Source organism: Chiloscyllium plagiosum, unplaced genomic scaffold (genome assembly GCF_037043375.1).
Source record: "Chiloscyllium plagiosum isolate Xiang-an unplaced genomic scaffold, Cpla_swu_hap1 HiC_scaffold_27, whole genome shotgun sequence".
NCBI classification, from domain to species: Eukaryota; Metazoa; Chordata; class Chondrichthyes; order Orectolobiformes; family Hemiscylliidae; genus Chiloscyllium; species Chiloscyllium plagiosum.
The window spans coordinates 87,823,458-87,841,196 of NW_028270165.1; the positions used below are offsets into that span (position 1 = coordinate 87,823,458).

The following is a 17,739-nucleotide window of genomic DNA, read 5'->3' on the forward strand; positions in this document are numbered from 1 at the left end:
CAGCAACTTCGCGTGTTGGTCATGCGACACGGGAAACGCCCCACGATCTTGTTTTGGTGTGCCAATGGGACGCTCTGGAGAACCGGATGGGGACTGGTCCTCCTGCCAATCACAGCAAACCTATAGACTGGCTGCGGAAGTAGGACCATGTGCTTCTGAGGTTGGTGCTGTTTCTCTCTCTCTCTGAATTAAGATTGAGCTTCAGCCCAGACTGCAACTTTCTTCCTCTGTCCAACATCTGTGAGTACAGTGTTCTCTTTTCTCACCCCATTTTCCATTCCGGGGTTCAGCTGTTGACTTGCAGACATTGAAGCGAAATGGAGTGAATCCAGGGAGGGGACAGATTCTGGGAAAGTTAGTTCAGTTCTGTGTCTCAATTGAAAAACACACGGTAAATGCAGGAACCTTTTATCAGAAATGATGTGTAGATGTACAGATGTAGATGTCATTCTACACCAGTCAGTGCCAGTTGTCAGACAGATGCAGCAAGCAAGGCAAGTGGTGTATTAGGAGGAGGAATTGAGCTGAGAGGTGGGGATGCCTTCCTGCAGTTAGGGCGTCATTGAATACGTCCAAGGCTGAGTTCATCTGATTTTTGAACAACAAAGAAGTGGATGGTTATGGGGGAAGGCAAAAAAATGGTTTTAAGACCAGTATAGATTGGTTACAGAAACAAACCCTTCAGTCCAACTAGTCCATGATGATCAATTATCATAATCTCGTCCTATTTGCCAGCACTTGGTCCATAAGCCTTTAAACCCTTCCTATTTATAGACCAATCCAGACGCCTTTTAAATGCTGTAATTATACCAGCCTCCTCCACTTCCTCTGGCTGGTCATTCCATACACTCACTACTCTCCTGTGAAAAAGCTCCCCTTCGGTCCCTATTATGTCTTTCCCCTCTCACCCTAAACTTTTAGTTCTGGACTCCCCACCTCACAGAGAAGACATTGTCTATTTGCCCTATCCATGCCCCTCTGTAAGGTCACCCCTCAACCTCTGACACTCCAAGGAAAACACCCTCAGCCTATTTAGCCTCACCCAAGAGCTCAAATCTTTCAAACCTGGTAACATCCCGGTGAATCTTTTCTGAACTCTTTCAAGTTTCACAACATCCTTCTGATGGCAAGAAGACCAGAGTTGCACGCAATATTTCAAATGTGGCCTCACCAATGTCCTGTACAGATGCAACATCACCTCCCAACTCCTTTACTTAATGCTCTAACCAATAAAGGACAGCATACCAAATACTGCCTTCACTATCCTATCTATCTGCGACTTTACCTTCAAGGAACTATGAACTGCACTCCAAGGTTTCTTTGTTCAGCAACATTCCCCAGGACCTCACCATAAAGTGTATAAGTCCTGCACTGATTTGTTTTTCCAAAATGCAGCACCTCGCATTTATCTGAATTCAACTTCATCATTCATGTACTTATCCTAATGTCTTTTAAATGTTCTAACTGTACCTGTGTCCACCCCTTCGTCTGGACATGCATTTCACACACAAACCACTTTGTGTTTTTAAAAATAAGTGCCCGTTATGCCTTTTTAAAATCTTTCTCCTCTCACCTTCAAATTTGCTGCCTAATCTTGAACCCCCAAGGAAAAAGATATCCGCCATTCACCTTATCCATACCCCTCATGATTTTATAATCCTCGATAAGGTCACCTCTCAACCTCCTCTGCTCCAGTGGAAATATTTCCAGCCTATCCACCTAGATGTAGGTATCTTCATATCCACTTATGTTGGTGCAGGCTCGACAGGCTAAACAGTCTGTTCCTGCTCCCAATTCTTTCTCTGTGTCCAGAAAAGCAAGAGACCATAAAACACAGGAGAATAAATTAGGTGTCTCAGCCCATTGGGGCTGCTCTGCCATTAAATCATGGCTGGTAAGTTTCTCAATCCCATTCTCCCACTTCCTCCCCGTAACCCTCGATTTCCCCCTTGATACTCAAGAACCTATCTACCTCCGTCTTAAATATACTCAGTGACTAGCATCCACAGCCTTCTGTAGCAGTCACTTCCACATGTTCACCACTCTCTGGCTGAAACAATTTCTCTTTATCTTTGTTCTAAAAGGTTTTCCTTTTATTCTAATGCTGTGCCCTCAGGTGCTAGTCTCTCCTACCAATGGAAACATTTTCCCCATGTGCATTCTGTCCAGGCCATTCAGTGTTCTGTCTGTTTCAACTAGATTCCACCCCCTGCCCCCCCTCCCGAGTGTGGGCCTGTTGATCAGCATGAACCAGACCCTTCAGGTTGAGGTAGAGCAGGAATTACGTTCAGCAAAGTCAGAATGGAGGGAGTGTGTGTTGGATGGAGATTTTTCAGCTTTTCGGGGCTGAGAGAGGAAAGAAAGTTCAATATAAATTAGAATTGATAGGATGGGCTGATGGGCCAAGGAGTGGTAGAATGAGTTTAATTTAGATAAATGAGGTGTTGCATTTTGTAAGGCAAATCAGGGCAGGACTTACACAGTTAATGGGGAATGTTGCTAAACAAAGAGACCTTGCAGGTTCTAGTTCCTTGAAAGTGGAATTGCAGGGAGACAGGATAGTGAAGAAGGCATTTGGTACGCTCTCCTTTACTGGTCAGAGCATTGAATATAGGAGGTGGGAGGTCATTGTCATGGCCGCACAGGACATTGGTTAGGCCACTTTTGGAATAGTGTGTGCAATTCTGGGCCCCCTCCTCTGGAACAATGTTGTGAAACTTGAAAGAGTTCAGGAAAAATTTACAAGGATGTTGGCAGAGCTGGAGGGTTAGAGCTATAGGGAGATGCTGAATAGGCCAGGGATAATTTCTCTGCAGCATCGGAGGCTGAGGGGTGACCTTACAGAATTTTATAAGGGGTATGGATAGGGTGAATAGCCAAAATCTTTTCCCCATGGCAGGCGAATCCAAAACTGGAAGGCATAGGTTTCATGTGAGAGGGGAAAGATTTAAAACGGACCTGAGGGGCAACTTTTTCACACAGAGGGTAGTGCATGTTTGGAATGAGCTGCCAGAGGAAGTGGTGGAGGCTGCTACAATTACAACATTTAAAAGGCATCTGGATGGGTACATGAATAAGAAGAGTTTAGAGGGATACGGGCCAAATGCTAGCAAATGGGACTAGATTAATTTAGGATATCTGGCCGGCATGGATGAGTTGGACTGAGGGCTCAGTTTCTGTGCTGTATGACTCTGATCATCTTCCGTGAAAGCAGAAGTGTGATTGTGAAGACTGAACTTTGAGAGCAGCTTTCAAAGATGTTTTGCCTTTACTGGAAGCAGAAGAAGTTACAATGAAATCTTTCAATTGTGAGAAAGCAACTGAGTACATGGGTACGTCTAGGATTTTGGTGGAAAGTGGTAATTCATTGCACTGTGGGGATGAAGTGGTTTAAGGTTTACCAGCAGTAAGTAAAGTGGGCTGAGCGGGGAGCCTAGTGAAGGGTTAGGTGGATTTTTGAGTTAAACTGCTCATTTCATTCAGCCTTCAACATTGTATTTCCAATGCTGTGCATCAGAAGGAGCGGTGAATCAGTAACTGGTATCGTTAGAAGCCTTACGGGTTTCAGTACTGCAGGTATTGCATTGTTTCATCAGCATTGTATTGCTCTTTGGAGGGTTGGTGTGGACTTGTTGGGCCGAAGGGCCTGTTTCCACATTGTAAGTAATCTAATCTAATCATTACTGGCAGCAGTGAGAGGTGTGGGCTATATTCACTAGAAATGATAAAGCAGTTAAATAATAGACATACGAGAGGGCAGAATGGGACTTGTCTTTTAATTTGCAGAAGCTGGGAGGTTCTGGGAGCTGTGATCCAAGGCAAAAATAAGTGCGGTAAATCATAGAAGTCCTACAGTGTGGAAATAGGCTGTTCAGCCCCTCAAGTCCACGTTGGTCCCTCCGAAATGCTTCCCCCTCATCCCGCCCCCACCCCACCATCACCACCACCAATCAATCCAGTAATTTCTGCTGGTGGGTGAGATTAGGACTAGAGGTCATGGCCTCGAGATTAGAGGGAATTGGTTTAAGACACAGATGAGGAGGAACTCCTTTTCCCGGGAAGTAGTGACTCCATGAAATTCTCTGCCTATGGAACCTGTAGAGACAGCTTCACTAAGAATGTTCAAGACACAGTTGAGTAAGTATTTGCATGGTGGGGAATTAAGGGTAGTTGGGATAATGCAGGTAGGAGGAGCTGAGACAATGGATAGATCAGTTATGATCTTAATGAATGACACAGCAAGCTTGACAGGCCGAATGGCCTACTCCTGCTTCAATTACTATGAAACTATAACCCTGCATTTCCCATGGCTAACCCAGCTAACCTGCACATCCCTGGGCAATTTAGCATGGCCAGTCCAAATCAAGGCAGGTGAACAATGTTGTGATGTGAAAATGAACATCAGAGTATGATAGAAAGGGACAAGGAGAGTAAATGTCCCAGCAATCAAAGCTGGATTCTAAAGATCACAAAAATTGTAACTGGAGACTGTGTCTGAAGGTGTGCTGCATCATAACAAAAGTGAATGAATAGACTGCACACATCGAACAGAATGATTCTGATCTGAGACTCCTTACAGAGACATGGCTTCAGGGTGCCAAGGATTGGATCCTGAATATTGAAGGGGTACGTGGCATTCTAGTCAAATGAGAAACTAGGTAAAGGTAGAGGCACTGCCAATCAAAGCACTGATCACAGGGTAGTCTGGTGTCAGCTCAGATTTCAGGTCCTGATTTCTCTGCCGTCTGTTGATCTCCCTGCTTCCACAGAGTAAAATGTCAGTCTGTTCTCAGCTCTGCAGGAAGCCTTGACCCCCCCCCCCCCCCCCCCCCCCCACACCTTTTACACCTTCCGGAACAATAAAACATTCAGTCAATCAAGGCCCAACTCACAATCTCCCAGCCTGTCAACCATCCAGACAGAGAGAATCATCGTAGCAGGGAATAAAACAAGAAAAATGAAACAAAATTGAGAATAAATAGGTGCTTGTACTTAATGTTTGCTCGTTAGGTCGTAAACCAGAAATCGGTGTCTCCCAGGGTTCTTATAGTGCCCTAATTGAGGAATTCTCGCTCCCTTACATCTATGCCAGGTGCTGGCAGGTGGGACTAGATTGTGTTGGGATGTCTAGTCAGCATGGACAGGTTGGACCGAAAGGTCTGTTTCCATGCTGTACATCTCTATGACTCTAAGTATTACCACCCAGGCATGATTGATAAAAATATTTGCATCAACAGAAATAAAGCATCTGTTATCAAATAGACATAGAAACATACAGCACGGAAATAGACTGCGATCCAACACATCCTTGCAGACAAGGTATCCTATGTAAATTTAGGTCCATTTGCCAGCATTTGGTCTTTATCCCTCCAAACCCTTCCTATTCACATACCCATCTGGATGCCTTTTAAATGTAATTGTACTGACCACTTCCTCTGGCAGCTCAGTGCATAAACGCACCACCCTCTGTGTGAAAACATTGACCCTTAGGTCACTTTTAAATCTTTCCCCTCCCACCCTAAACCTATGACCTCTGGTTTTGGACACCCCCACCCTGGGGAAGTATGCTTCCCTATTTATTCTATTCATGCACCTCATGATTTTATAAACATTGACAAGGTTATCCCTCGGCCTCTGATGCACCAAGGAAACAGCCTCTCTTTATACCACAAGCCCTCCAACCTTGGCGACATCCTTATCAATCTGTCCTGCATCCTTTCAAGTTTCACAACATCCTTCCAACTTTCACAACATCCTTCCTACCCTGTAGCAGGGAGACCAGAATCGAATGCAATATTCCAAAAGTAGCCTAACCAATGTCCTGTACAGCTGCATCATGACCTCCCAATTCCTATACCCGATGCATTCAATGGACCAAATAGCCTTTTTGTGCACTGCAGGGGTTTTATGATTTTATTCTGTGACCCAGTCAATTTTAGTCATTATCTCTAGTGCATGGCATGTCAGGGTGGGATCACTGGTACCAGAACTGCATGCAATACTACAAAAGTGACCTAACTAATGTCCTGTGAAGTGTACCAAACACCACCTTCACTGTCCTGTCTACCTGTGACTCCACTTTCAAGAACTGAAAGCCTGCCATAGAGTCATACAGCATGGAAACAGACCTTCAGTCCAACCAGTCCATTCCAACCATAATCCCACATTAAACCAGTCTCTCCTGCCTGCTCTTGGACTGTATCCCTCTAAACCTTTCCTATTCATGTACTGAAACAAATGTCTTTTAATTCTACCGGCATCCACCACTTTCTCAGAAGTTCATTCCACACATGAACCACCCTCTGTGTAAAATTAGTCTTTGAGTAGCAAGGATGGAAAGGTTCAGAAAAGCTTTACAAGGAAGTTTCCAGGGTTGGAGGGTTTGAGCTACAGGGAGCGGCTGAATAGATTGGGCTGTTTTCCCTGGAGTGTTGGAGGCTGAGGGGTGATCTTACTGTAAATTCATGAGAGGCATGGATAGGGTAAATAGACAAGGTCTCTTTCCTGGCGTAGGGGAGTCCAGAAGTAGAGGGCAGAGGTTGAGAATGAGAGTGGAACGATGTAAAGTTCCATGCGGAGGGTGGTGCATGTATTGAATGAGCTGTCAGAGGAAGTGGTGGAGGCTGGTACAATGACAACATTTACAAGGCCTCTGGATGGGTGTTTAAATAGGAAAGGTCAAGAGAGAGATGGGCTGGTAAATGCAGCTAGATAAATTTTGGATATCTGGTCAGCATAGGCAAGTTGGACCGAAGGGTCTGTTTCCATGCTGTACATCTCCATGACATTGAGGTTGAATAAGTCCTGATCTGATTTGCATTTCCAAAATGCAGCACCTCGCATTTATCTGAATTAAACTCCATCTGCCACTCCTTAGCCCAAGATCCTATTTTAATAAGAGGCAACCTTCTTCGCTGTCCACTGAATCTCCAATTTTGGTGTCATCTGCAAACTTATTAACTATACCTGCTATGTTCACATCCAAATCATTTATATAAATGACAAAAAGTCGTGGATTCAGCACCGATCGTTGTGGCACCACTGGTCACAGGCTCCAGACTGAAAAGGAACTCTCCACCACCATCCTCTTTCTTTTACCTTCAAGCCAGTTCAGTATCCGGTTGACTAGTTCTCCCTGTATTTCATAAGATCTTACCTTGCTAATGAGTCTTCCATGAGGAACTTTGTCTGATTGATTTACCAAGCACAAAGCCATGCTGACTATCCCTAATTAGTCCTTGCCTTTCCAAATACATGTAAATCCTGTTTCTCAGGATTCCCTCCAACAACTTGCCTATCACTGATGTCCGGCTCGCTGATCTATAGTTCCCTGGCTTTTCCTTACCACCGTTCTTAAATAGTGGCACCACGTTAGCCACTCCAGTCTTCCAACACCTCACCTGTGACTATCAATGATACAAATATCTCAGCAAGGAGCCCAAGAGTCACTTGCCTAGCTTCTGAGGATTTATCCACTTTTATGTGTTTCAAGACATCCAGCTCTACCTCCTCTGTAATGTGGACATTTTTCAAGACGTCACCATCTATGTCCCCACATTCTATATCTTCCATGTCCTCCTTCACAGTAAACACTGATGCAAAATACTCATTTAGTATTTCCCTCATCTACTCCGGCTCCACACATCGGCTGCCTTGTTGATCTTTGAGGGGCCCTATTCTCTCCCAATTACCCTTTTGTCCTTAATTTATAAAAACCCTTCTAATTCTCCTTAACCCTATTTGCCAAAACTATCTCATGTCCCTTTTTGCCTCCTGATTTCACTCTTAAGCATACTCCTACCACCTTTATACTCTTCTAAGGAGTCATTCGATTTGTTCTGTCCATACTTGTCATATGCTTCCTTCTTGTTGTTTGCCAGCTCCTCAATTTCTCTAGTCATCCAGCATTCCCTGCACCTACCAGCTTTTTCTTTCACCCTAACAGGAACATACTGTCTCTGGACTCTTATTATCTCATATCTGAAGGCTTCCCATTTTTCAGCCATCCCTTTACCCGTGAACATCTGCCTCCCAATCAACGTTTGAAAGTTTTTGCCTAATACCATCAAAATTAGCCTTCCTCCAATTTAGAACTTCAACTTTTAGATCCGGTCTGTCCCTTTCCCAAAGTGGTCCAGCACTGACACCTCAGTCACCTTCCCTGCCTTATTTCCTAAAAGTAGGTCAGGTTTTGCAACTTCTCTAGTAGGAACATTCACATACTGCCTCAGAAAATTGTCTTGTCCACGCTTAACAAATTCCTCTTGATCTAAACCCTGAACGCTGGCAGTCCTAGTCAATGTTTGGAAAGTTAAAATTCCCTACCATAACCATCCTATTATTCTTACAGATAACTGAAATCTCCTTACAAATTTGTATCTCAATTTCTTGCTGATTATTAGAGGTTTATATTACAATCCCAATAAGGTGATCATCCCTTTCTTATTTCTCAATTCCACCCAAATAATTTCCCTGGATGTATTCCCAGGAATATCCTCCCTAAGTACAGCTGTAATACTATCCCTTATCAAAACACCACTCCCCACCTCTCTTGTCCCCCCTGTATCTTTCCTATGGCATTTGTATCCTGGAACATTGAGCTGTCCATCTCTGGGCCACATTTCTGTAATTGCTATGATGTCCCAGTCCCATGTTTTTGACCATGAACCCTGATTTCATCTGCCTTTCCTGTTCGGTCTCTTGCTTTGATGTAAATGCAGTATAACTTCAGTCCTACGTTGTTCTCTGCATTATTCCTTCCTGCCCTGACTGTTTGATTCACTCCCTTTCCCAACTGTACGAATCTCGGGTTAATCTCTTTCCTCACTATTTCCCTGGGACCTATCCCCCACCTTACTCATTCAGCAACTTTCCTGGCTTTCTTTCTGCAAGCAGTCTTGACAGTTTATTTTCATATCTTGATCCAGCACCTTTGTAGGCAGCTTGTTCTAGGTCATTGTCCCCTAAATGAAGTTTTCCTCCATACACACTTAAGGCTATCTGGCTGCATGAGGGTTTTCAGGTTTCTGTGACCTGGATAATGTGATCAGCAGGCACCTGGCAATCTACAGGAATTGCCATCAATGTATCTTTACTTAACTGTACTGACCGTGATCACTTATTTTGTGAGTTTATTTTTGCAGGAAGACATGGGGAAAGAAATTTGAAAGCAATTGATACATCAACTTCTGGCAGAGCTCATTGATTCATTGGGACTTGAATATCAGCAGCCATTCAAGTTGAGAGGAAATGTTTGCTTTGGTCTGCTTGAGAGGTTTTGGACACGAGTGTGGCAGGAAGAATACTAAGTGAGGGAGTGAGGGAGATTCAGTGTGCTGACTGTGAAAAAGTGCTTCAAACCATTTCCTCAGCTTGGGGGAATCAAAATCACACCCCTCACGGTGGGGACAGACTGTGTACCCGTTCTGTTTGTAATTTCAAACCCAGAGTGACACAAGGAACACTCTCCCCATGGGGAAACCGTGGAAATGTGGGGACTGTGGGAAAGGATTCCCTTCCCCCTCAGTGCTGGAAATTCACAGACGCGTTCACACCGGGGAGAAGCCGTTCATCTGCTCAGTGTGTGGGAAGGGATTCGCAAATTCTTCCAACCTGCGGGCGCACCAGTGGGTCCACACGGGAGAGAAGCCGTTCACGTGCTTGGTGTGCGGGAAGGGGTTCACTCATTCATCTGCACTGCTGACCCACCAGCGGGTCCACACTGGGGAGAGGCCGTTCGGTTGCTCAGAGTGCGGGAAGGCTTTCCGTCGTGTGAGCAACTTGAGGAAGCATGAACGGCTCCACACGGGGGAGAGGCCGTTCACCTGCCGAGAGTGTGGGAAGGGATTCATTGATTCTTCCAGCCTGCTGAACCACCAGCGGATACACACAGGGGAAAGACCATTCACCTGCTCTGTGTGTGGGAAGGGATTTACCAATTCTTCCCACCTGCTGACCCACCAGCGGATCCACACTGGGGAGAGGCCATTCACCTGCTCCAAGTGCAGGAAGGGCTTCACCTGCTCCTCCTACCTCCAGAGACATCAACGAGTTCACGTGCCATCACAGAGAAATTGAAGGAGTGACGGATAAGTACCATTTTCGACTAGACAATCAACCCAGTTCTGGGGTCTCCCAGGTTTGAATCCCACCAAGGTAGATGGCGCAATTGAAATCTGGAGTTCAGAATCAAATGATGAAACCATTTTCAGGGGAAGAAAACTCCCATCTTATTCACTCAAGTCCTTTTTAGAGAATAAAGCTACCTTTGCAGGAAAGGATTCACTGTCATCCCAGTTGCATCCTTTACCCGGTCTGGCCTACCCGTGACTCCACACCCACAGCAGTGTGGTTGACTCATGATTTCACCTCCCTCCTTCAAATGAGCTGGAGAAACTAACTTGTAAACAGAGTGTAGGCTGAAACTGCTGAGTGAGGCAATACTTCCTCCAGGTGAAGGCTGTTCCAAGGATCCAGTTACAAAGGGATAATTTGGTGCTGACCAATAGTAAAGAAAGTGGGGGATGGGGAGTGTGTGCGCTTTGACCTTGAACTGTTTTTTTAAAAAACGCTACTTTTCGTGCACCTTTTTTCTGGGAAAAATTGAAACTGTAATGAAGCAGGGTTGCAATAAAGGTTACCAGAATTCACCGTCAGACTCAGACTCTCATTGAAAGCTGAGAGATTCAACAAGTTTTTGTTTTAAAGCTACTCATTTCTTTCAACCTCCAGCACTAAGTTTCCAATGTCCTGGATCAGAAGTGAACGAGTGGCAGAATTGTGAGAAATTATAAATTTTTCAGGAGTTCGGGTTCATTGTTTCATCAGCATTGTAAGGGTTACTGGCAGCAGTGGGAGATGTGGGCTGTATTCACTAGAAACAAAGATTAAAAGTCTCACAACACCAGGTTATAGTTCAACAGGTTTATTTGGAAGTACTGGCTTTTGGAGCACCGCTCCTTCATCGGGTAGCTGTGGAGCAGGATCATAAGACAGAATTAAAATTAAAACTGTTAAGTTTTTCATCTCTGCAGGTACTGCATCATTTCATCAGCACTGTAAAGGTTACTGCCTGCAGCAGAAAGTGTGGGCTGTGTTCACGAGAAACAAAGGTAAAAATCAGACAAACGTATTGGAACATAACCTGGTATTATTTGGAAGGACGAGCTTTCGAAGTGCTGCTCCTTCATCAGGTAGCTGTGGAGCAGGATCACAAGACATTGTAATTTTTTGGGACAAATTCTGTGTCATACAACTGAATTGAACAAATCTAGATTGCTGTCAAGTCTTTCATCTTTTAGAATGGGTTGCAGGTTTCAGTTCATTAATATGTAAATCCCAGAACTACTTATAAGGAACGTTCTCGATGTAATTTGAAGGTGACATTTCAGCTCAGAGAATGTATTTAAGGTGTGAGGTTAGAGCCTGCCTGTCTCCTAATGTTGAGTCAGACTGGTTCTACTTCCAAATAAAAAATGGATTGACTGCCTGCAGATTGTGTGCTTTGAGCAAAATTGAATGTATCTGCTATCTCACACCTCCACACACACATGGGTGCTGGGGAAAAAAATGTGAGCGGATTTTAAAAAAGGTTTAACCAAGAGATTTAGTTACCTCAGTAAAAAAAAAATACCAGGAGATTGGAATCTCCTCCGTTGAGGACTGACTCTCAGCTGGCTGGCTACAGCCAGCGTACTGTGAGCAGGAGAAGAAGAGGAGAGGCATTCAAAGTTTGGGAGAAGATTTGTAGCTCGGGTGCTCGTTGTTGTGGTTCTGTTCGCCGAGCTGGGAAGTTGTGTTGCAGACGTTTCGTCCCCTATCCAGGTGACATCCTCAGTGCTTGAGAGCCTCCTGTGAAGCGCTTCTATGATGTTTCCTCCGGCATTTATAGTGATTTGTATCTGTCCACTGCAGCGGACAGCTGGAACTGACAACCGGAAGCGGAAAATACAAACCACTATAAATGCCGGAGGAAAGATTACAAAAGCACTTCACAGGAGGCTCCCAAGCACTGAGGATGTCACATAGACAGGGGACGAAACGGCTGCAACACAAATTCCCAGCTCGGCGAACAGAACCACAACGAGAGAAGGCATTTTGACCTCAGAATTATTTTTTTTCAGTTCTAGCTCAAAGGTAGAAGACAGTGGTGGAGGTGTGCTTTTCAGACAGGAGGCCTATGACCAGTGTGTGCCACGAGGATCGGTGCTGGGTCCATTACTTTTCATCATTTATATAAGTGATTTGGCTATGAACATAGGTGGAGTAAGTTTGCAGAGGACACCAAAATTGGAGGTATAGTGGACAGCGAAGAAGTTTACTTCTGATTAAAACAGGATCTTGATGAGATGGGCCAATGGGCTGTGGAGTGGCAGATGGAGTTTAATTCAGATGAATGCGAAGTGCTGCATTTTTGAAAAACCAATCAGATCAGGACTTATACACTTAATGGTAAGGTCCTAGGGAGTGTTGCTGAACAAAGAGACTTTGGAGTACAGATTCATAATTCCTTCAGAGTTGCAGGTAGATAGGATAGTGATGATGATGTTTGGTACGATTTCCTTGATTTCCTTTCCCAATAAATCAAGTGGCTCCATCAGAGGTTGATGTAACATTTGGTTCTTTCCTCATGTCTTCCTGCAACGAAATTCACAAAATAAGTGATCACTGTCAGTACAGTGAAATAAATATAATGTGGGCGGCATGGTGGTTAGCACTGGTACCTCATAGCGCCAGAGACCCGGGTTCAATTCCCGCCTTAGGCGACTGACTGTGTGGAGTTTGGACATTCTCCCCATGTCTGTGTGGGTTTCCTCCAGGTGCTCCGGTTTCCTCCCACAGTCCAAAAATGTGCAGGTTAGGTGAATTGGCCATGCTAAATTGCCTGTAGTGTTAGGTGTAGGGGTAAATGTAGGAGAATAGGCCTGGATGGGTTGCGCTTTGGTGGGTCGGTGTGAACTTGTTGGGCTGAAGGGCCTGTTTCCACACTAAGTAATCTAAAAAAAAGACAACTCCTGTAGATTACCAGATGCCTGCTGATCACATATTATCCAGGACACATCAGGCAGCCAGATAGCCTTAAGTGTGTATTGAGGAAAACTTCATTTGGTTACAATGACTTGGAAATGAAACTGAATAAGGATATGAAAATGAAACATCATAGAGTCATACAGGTTACAGCACAGACCCTTCAGTCCAACCTGTCCATGCCGACCAGATATCCCAACCCAATCTAGTCCCACTTGCCAGCTCCCGGCCCATATCCCTCCAAACCCTTCCTATTCATATACCCATCCAGATGCCTTTTAAATGTTGCAATTGTACCAGCCCCCACCACTTCCTCTGGCAGCTCATTCCATACATGTACCGGAGTGAAAAAGTTGCCTCTTAGGTTCCTTTTACATATTTCCCCTCTCACCCTAAACCTATGCCCTCTAGTTCTGGACTCCCCGACCCCAGGGAAAAGACTTTGTCTGTTCATCCTATCCGTGCCCCTCATGATTTTATAAACCTCTATAATGTCACCCCTCAGCCTCCGACGCTCCAGGGAAAACAGCCCCAGCTTATTCAACCTCTTCCGATAGCTCAAATCCTCCAACCCTGGCAACATCCTTGTAAATCTTTTCTGAATCCTTTCAAGTTTCACGACACCTTTCCGATAGGAAAGAGACCAGAACTGCATGCAATGTTTCAACAGTGGCCTAACCAATGTCCTGTATAGCAGCAACATGACCTCCCAACTCCTGTACTCTGACCAATAAAGGAAAGCATACCAAACGCCGTCTTCACTATCCTATCTATCTGTGACTCCACTGTCAAGGAGCTATGAACCTGCACTCCAAGGTGTCTTTGTTCAGCAACACTCTCTGGGACTTTACCATTAAGTGCATAAGTCCTGCTAAGATTTGCTTTCCCAAAATGCAGCAACTCACATTTATCTAAATTAAACTCCACTGCTTGATAAAATAAAGCCAGTAAAGTTGCTGAATGACTTCCTGCTCACCTATTAAATAAAATTGATGACAAGAAATACAGCATGTAATTCCATTACTATATTAGGTAAAAGATCATAGCCATGCAGCTTGTACAACAGTGAATATCAGACTTACACCATATGAAGCAATTTATATTTAATATAAATCTACATATTATATCAATTAAAATCATAAAACACCTGCAGTGCAGAAAGAGGCCATTTGACCCACTGAGTGCATTGGGTATAGGAGTTGGAAGGTCAAGTTGCAGCTGTACAGGACATTGGTTAGGCCACCTTTGGAATGTTGCATTTGATTCTGGTCTCCCTCCTATAGGATAGGAAGATATCGTGAAACTCCAATAGATTGATAAGGATGTCGCCAGGGTTGGAGGGTTTGTGGTATAAAATGAGACTGAATAGGATGGGGATGTTGCCCTTGGGCCGTCAGAAGCAGAGGGTGAACTTGTCAAGATTTATCAAATCATGAGTGGCACGGATAGGGGAAATAGGTAACATCTATGCCCCAGGGTGGGAGAGTCTGAAACCAGAGGGCATTGGTTTAGGGTGAGAGGGCAAAGATTTAAAAGCGACCTAAGGCTGGGAGATTGTGGAATGGGCCTTGATCGACTGAATGTTTTATTGTTCCAGAAGGTGTTAGGGCTGGGGGGTGGGGGTGGGGGTGAAGGTCAGAGCTTCAGCAGAGCTGAGAACAGCTGACATCTTCCTCTGTGGGAACAGGGAGATCAACAGAGGACGAGAAATCAGGACCTGAAATCCAAGCTGACATCACACTACCATGTTATCAGTGCTTTGATGAGCAGTGCCAACTCTCTACCTTTACCTAGCTTCCCATTTGACTTGAATGGCACCCCCTCAATATTCAGGATCTAATCCTTGTCATCCTGAAGCCGCATCGCTGTAAAGAGTCTCCGATCATAATTATTCTCTTCAACGTGTGCAGTCAATTCATTCAGTTTTGTGACAATGCAGCACACATTCAGACACACTCTTTAGTTTCAAGTTTTGTGATTTTTCGAATCCAATTTTGAGTGCTGATACATTTATCCTCCTTGTCCCCTTCTATCATTCTCTGATGTTCATTATTCACATCACTACAATGCTCACAAGCCTCAATTTAGATTGGCTATGCTAAATTGCCCATTGTGTCCAGGGATGTGCAGATTAGATGGGTTAGCCATGGAAAATGTAGGGTTATAGTTTCATAGTAATAGAAGCAGGAGCAGGCCATTTGGCCCATTGAACCTGCTCTGCCATTCATTAAAATCATGGCTGATCGATTCATTGTCTCAGCTCCTCCTATCTGCATGATCCCGACTACCCTTAATTCCCCTATTATGTAAAAACCCATCCAGTTGTGTCTTGAATATACTGAATGAAGCTGCCTCTACTGCTTCCTTGGGCAGAGAATTCCAAAGATTCAGTACTCTCCCGGAAAAACAGTTCCTCCTCATCTCTGTCCGAATTCTACTCCCCCTCATATTGAGGCCAATACCCCTAGTCCAGGTCTCACCCACCAGCAGAAACGACTGGATAGGGTGGGAGGGGGATCTGTGAGAAACGTTCTTCGGAGGGAATGGCGTAAACTTGATTGTTGGAACGGCCAACATAACTCCCGCCTTTTAAACTCAATCCCTTTAGTAATGATGGACAAAATTCCATTTGCCGTCTTAATTACTTGTTGCACCTGCAGACCAACCCTCTGATTCGTGTCCAAGGACACCCAGGTCCCTCTGCACAGCAGCATGCTGCAACTTCTCACCATTAAGTCATAGTCCTTTTTACTGCTATTCCCATGAAAATGGATGACTTCACATTTATTAACATTGTTTTCCATCTGCAGACCTTTGCCCACTCACTCAAAATATCTATGTTCCTCTGCAAAGTTTCACAGTCCTCTGCAAACTTTGACCTGTGACCCATTATCCCCAACTCCAAATCATTATTATAAATTGTGAATAATAATAATGCAACCAATGGATCAGATCGAAGCTCTGCAGTCCTACCCTATCCAGTAATGAATGGTGGTGGACAATTAACAAACTCATTGGAGGAGGTGGCTCCACCAATATCCCCATCCTCAATGATGGAAGAGCCCAGCACATCAGCACAAAAAAATCAGGCTGAAGCACTCACAGCAATCTTCAGCCAGAAGTACCAAGTGGATGATCCATCTTGGCCTCCTCCAGTGATCTCCAGCATCACAGATACTTGTCTTCAGACAATTCCAGAAGTTTATAAAATGATGAGGGGCACAGATAGGGTGAATAGCCAAGGTCTTTTCCTGTTCTGACTGCCCATAACTGAGCAGGACACAGACAACTAGCCGTGGTTAATGCAGCGGAACATAGTTGACAGGAGTTAGACATCTTGGGAAAAATGTTTGCTTAAGATAGTTCTGACAAGTAAAACGATAATAACTCTGTCGACTCTTTAATTATTTAATCAATCTGTTCTAATATTTAGATTAATTGCTGAACAAAGAAACCTTGGAGTGCAGGTTCATAGCTCCTTGAAAGTGGAGTCACAGGTAGGTAGGATAGTGAAGAAGGCATTTGGTATGCTTTCCTATATTGGTCAGAGTATTGAGTACAGGAGTTGCGAGGTCGTGTTGCGGCTGTACAGGACATTGGTTAGGCCACTGTTGGAATATCGCGTGCAATTCTGGTCTCCTTCCTATCAGAAAGATGTTGTGAAACTTGAAAGGGTTCAGAAAAGATTTACAAGGATGTTGCCAGGGTTGGAGGATTTGAGCTATCGGACGAGGCTGAACAGGCTGGGGCTGCTTTCCCTGGAGCGTCGGAGGCTGAGGGGTGACCTTATAGAGGTTTACAAAATTATGAGGGGCATGGATAGGATAAACAGACAAAGTCTTTTCCCTGGGGTCGGGGAGTCCAGAACTAGAGGGCATAGGTTTAGGGTGAGAGGGGAAGATATTAAAGAGACCTAAGGGACAACCTTTTCACGCAGAGGGTGGTACGTGTATGGAATGAGCTGCCAGAGGATGTGGTGGAGGCTGGTACAATTGCAACATTTACGAGGCATTTAGATGGGTATATGAATAGGAAGGGTTTGGAGGGATATGGGCCGGGTGCTGGCAGGTGGGACTAGATTGGGTTGGGATATCTGGTCGGCATGGACAGGTTGGACCAAAGGGTCTGTTTCTGTGCTGTACATCTCTATGACTCTAAGATCCTTCAAATATTTATAGATATAGGTCCTTTAGTAGTTACAGATCTACCTGCACAACAAAAAAATCATTAAAGCATTAGAAGAAAAGATTCCAACCAGTTTCAGATAGTGAAAGCAGCCCCATATCATACGGAGAGGAACGAATCATTGACACAGAAATTAGCAGACATTGGAATGTGAGGTGAATGAATACATCATAAGACACCCAAGGATAAAGATAGAGGTGACTGGTAAACATGGGAAGCAACAACTTATTAGCTAAAGAATTCTAACAGTAGGTGTAACCATAAATTTGATGGAACTGATCAAAGATCAATATGCATTTGGATCGTCTTTAATGAGGAATTTAAAAGGTTCCTGAAGCGATGGGCAAGTATCCAATGAATTGGCGGTTGCCACGATGCAGCAGGTAAATGTTACATGAATACAGGATCCAGTGTGAAAAAGCCTCAAGGAGGGAGATCAGAGTCTGGGAAACGTCACAAAGGTCCGGGGCCAGACCACAACCCTGTCCATCTCTTTATCATTCAGTGAAATGATTAACTTCATTGGAA

At 44.4% G+C, this 17,739-nt stretch overlaps 2 protein-coding genes across 8 annotated transcripts in view; one reads left to right on the forward strand and one right to left on the reverse strand.

Moving 5' to 3' along the window:
- LOC122545194 (uncharacterized) overlaps positions 1-17,739 on the reverse strand; it is a 785,061-nt gene that overhangs the window by 690,065 nt on the left and 77,257 nt on the right. For 4 of the 7 annotated variants that reach the window (XR_015751652.1, XR_015751650.1, XR_015751651.1 and 1 more), the window contains exon 4: positions 10,909-12,636. The exons of 2 other annotated variants lie outside the window; for them this stretch is intronic. The gene's annotated coding sequence lies outside the window, so the exon portion shown is untranslated. Of the gene's footprint in view, positions 1-459; positions 589-10,908; positions 12,637-17,739 lie in introns of those variants that run through there. One more of the 7 variants, XR_015751653.1, reaches the window with a different exon arrangement.
- Positions 57-10,656, forward strand: LOC122544981 (uncharacterized). Its single transcript, XM_087975148.1, has 2 exons — positions 57-240; positions 9,144-10,656. Exon 2 carries the CDS (start codon positions 9,472-9,474, stop codon positions 10,075-10,077), a length of 606 nt encoding a protein of 201 aa, XP_087831274.1. The 5' UTR covers positions 57-240; positions 9,144-9,471; the 3' UTR covers positions 10,078-10,656.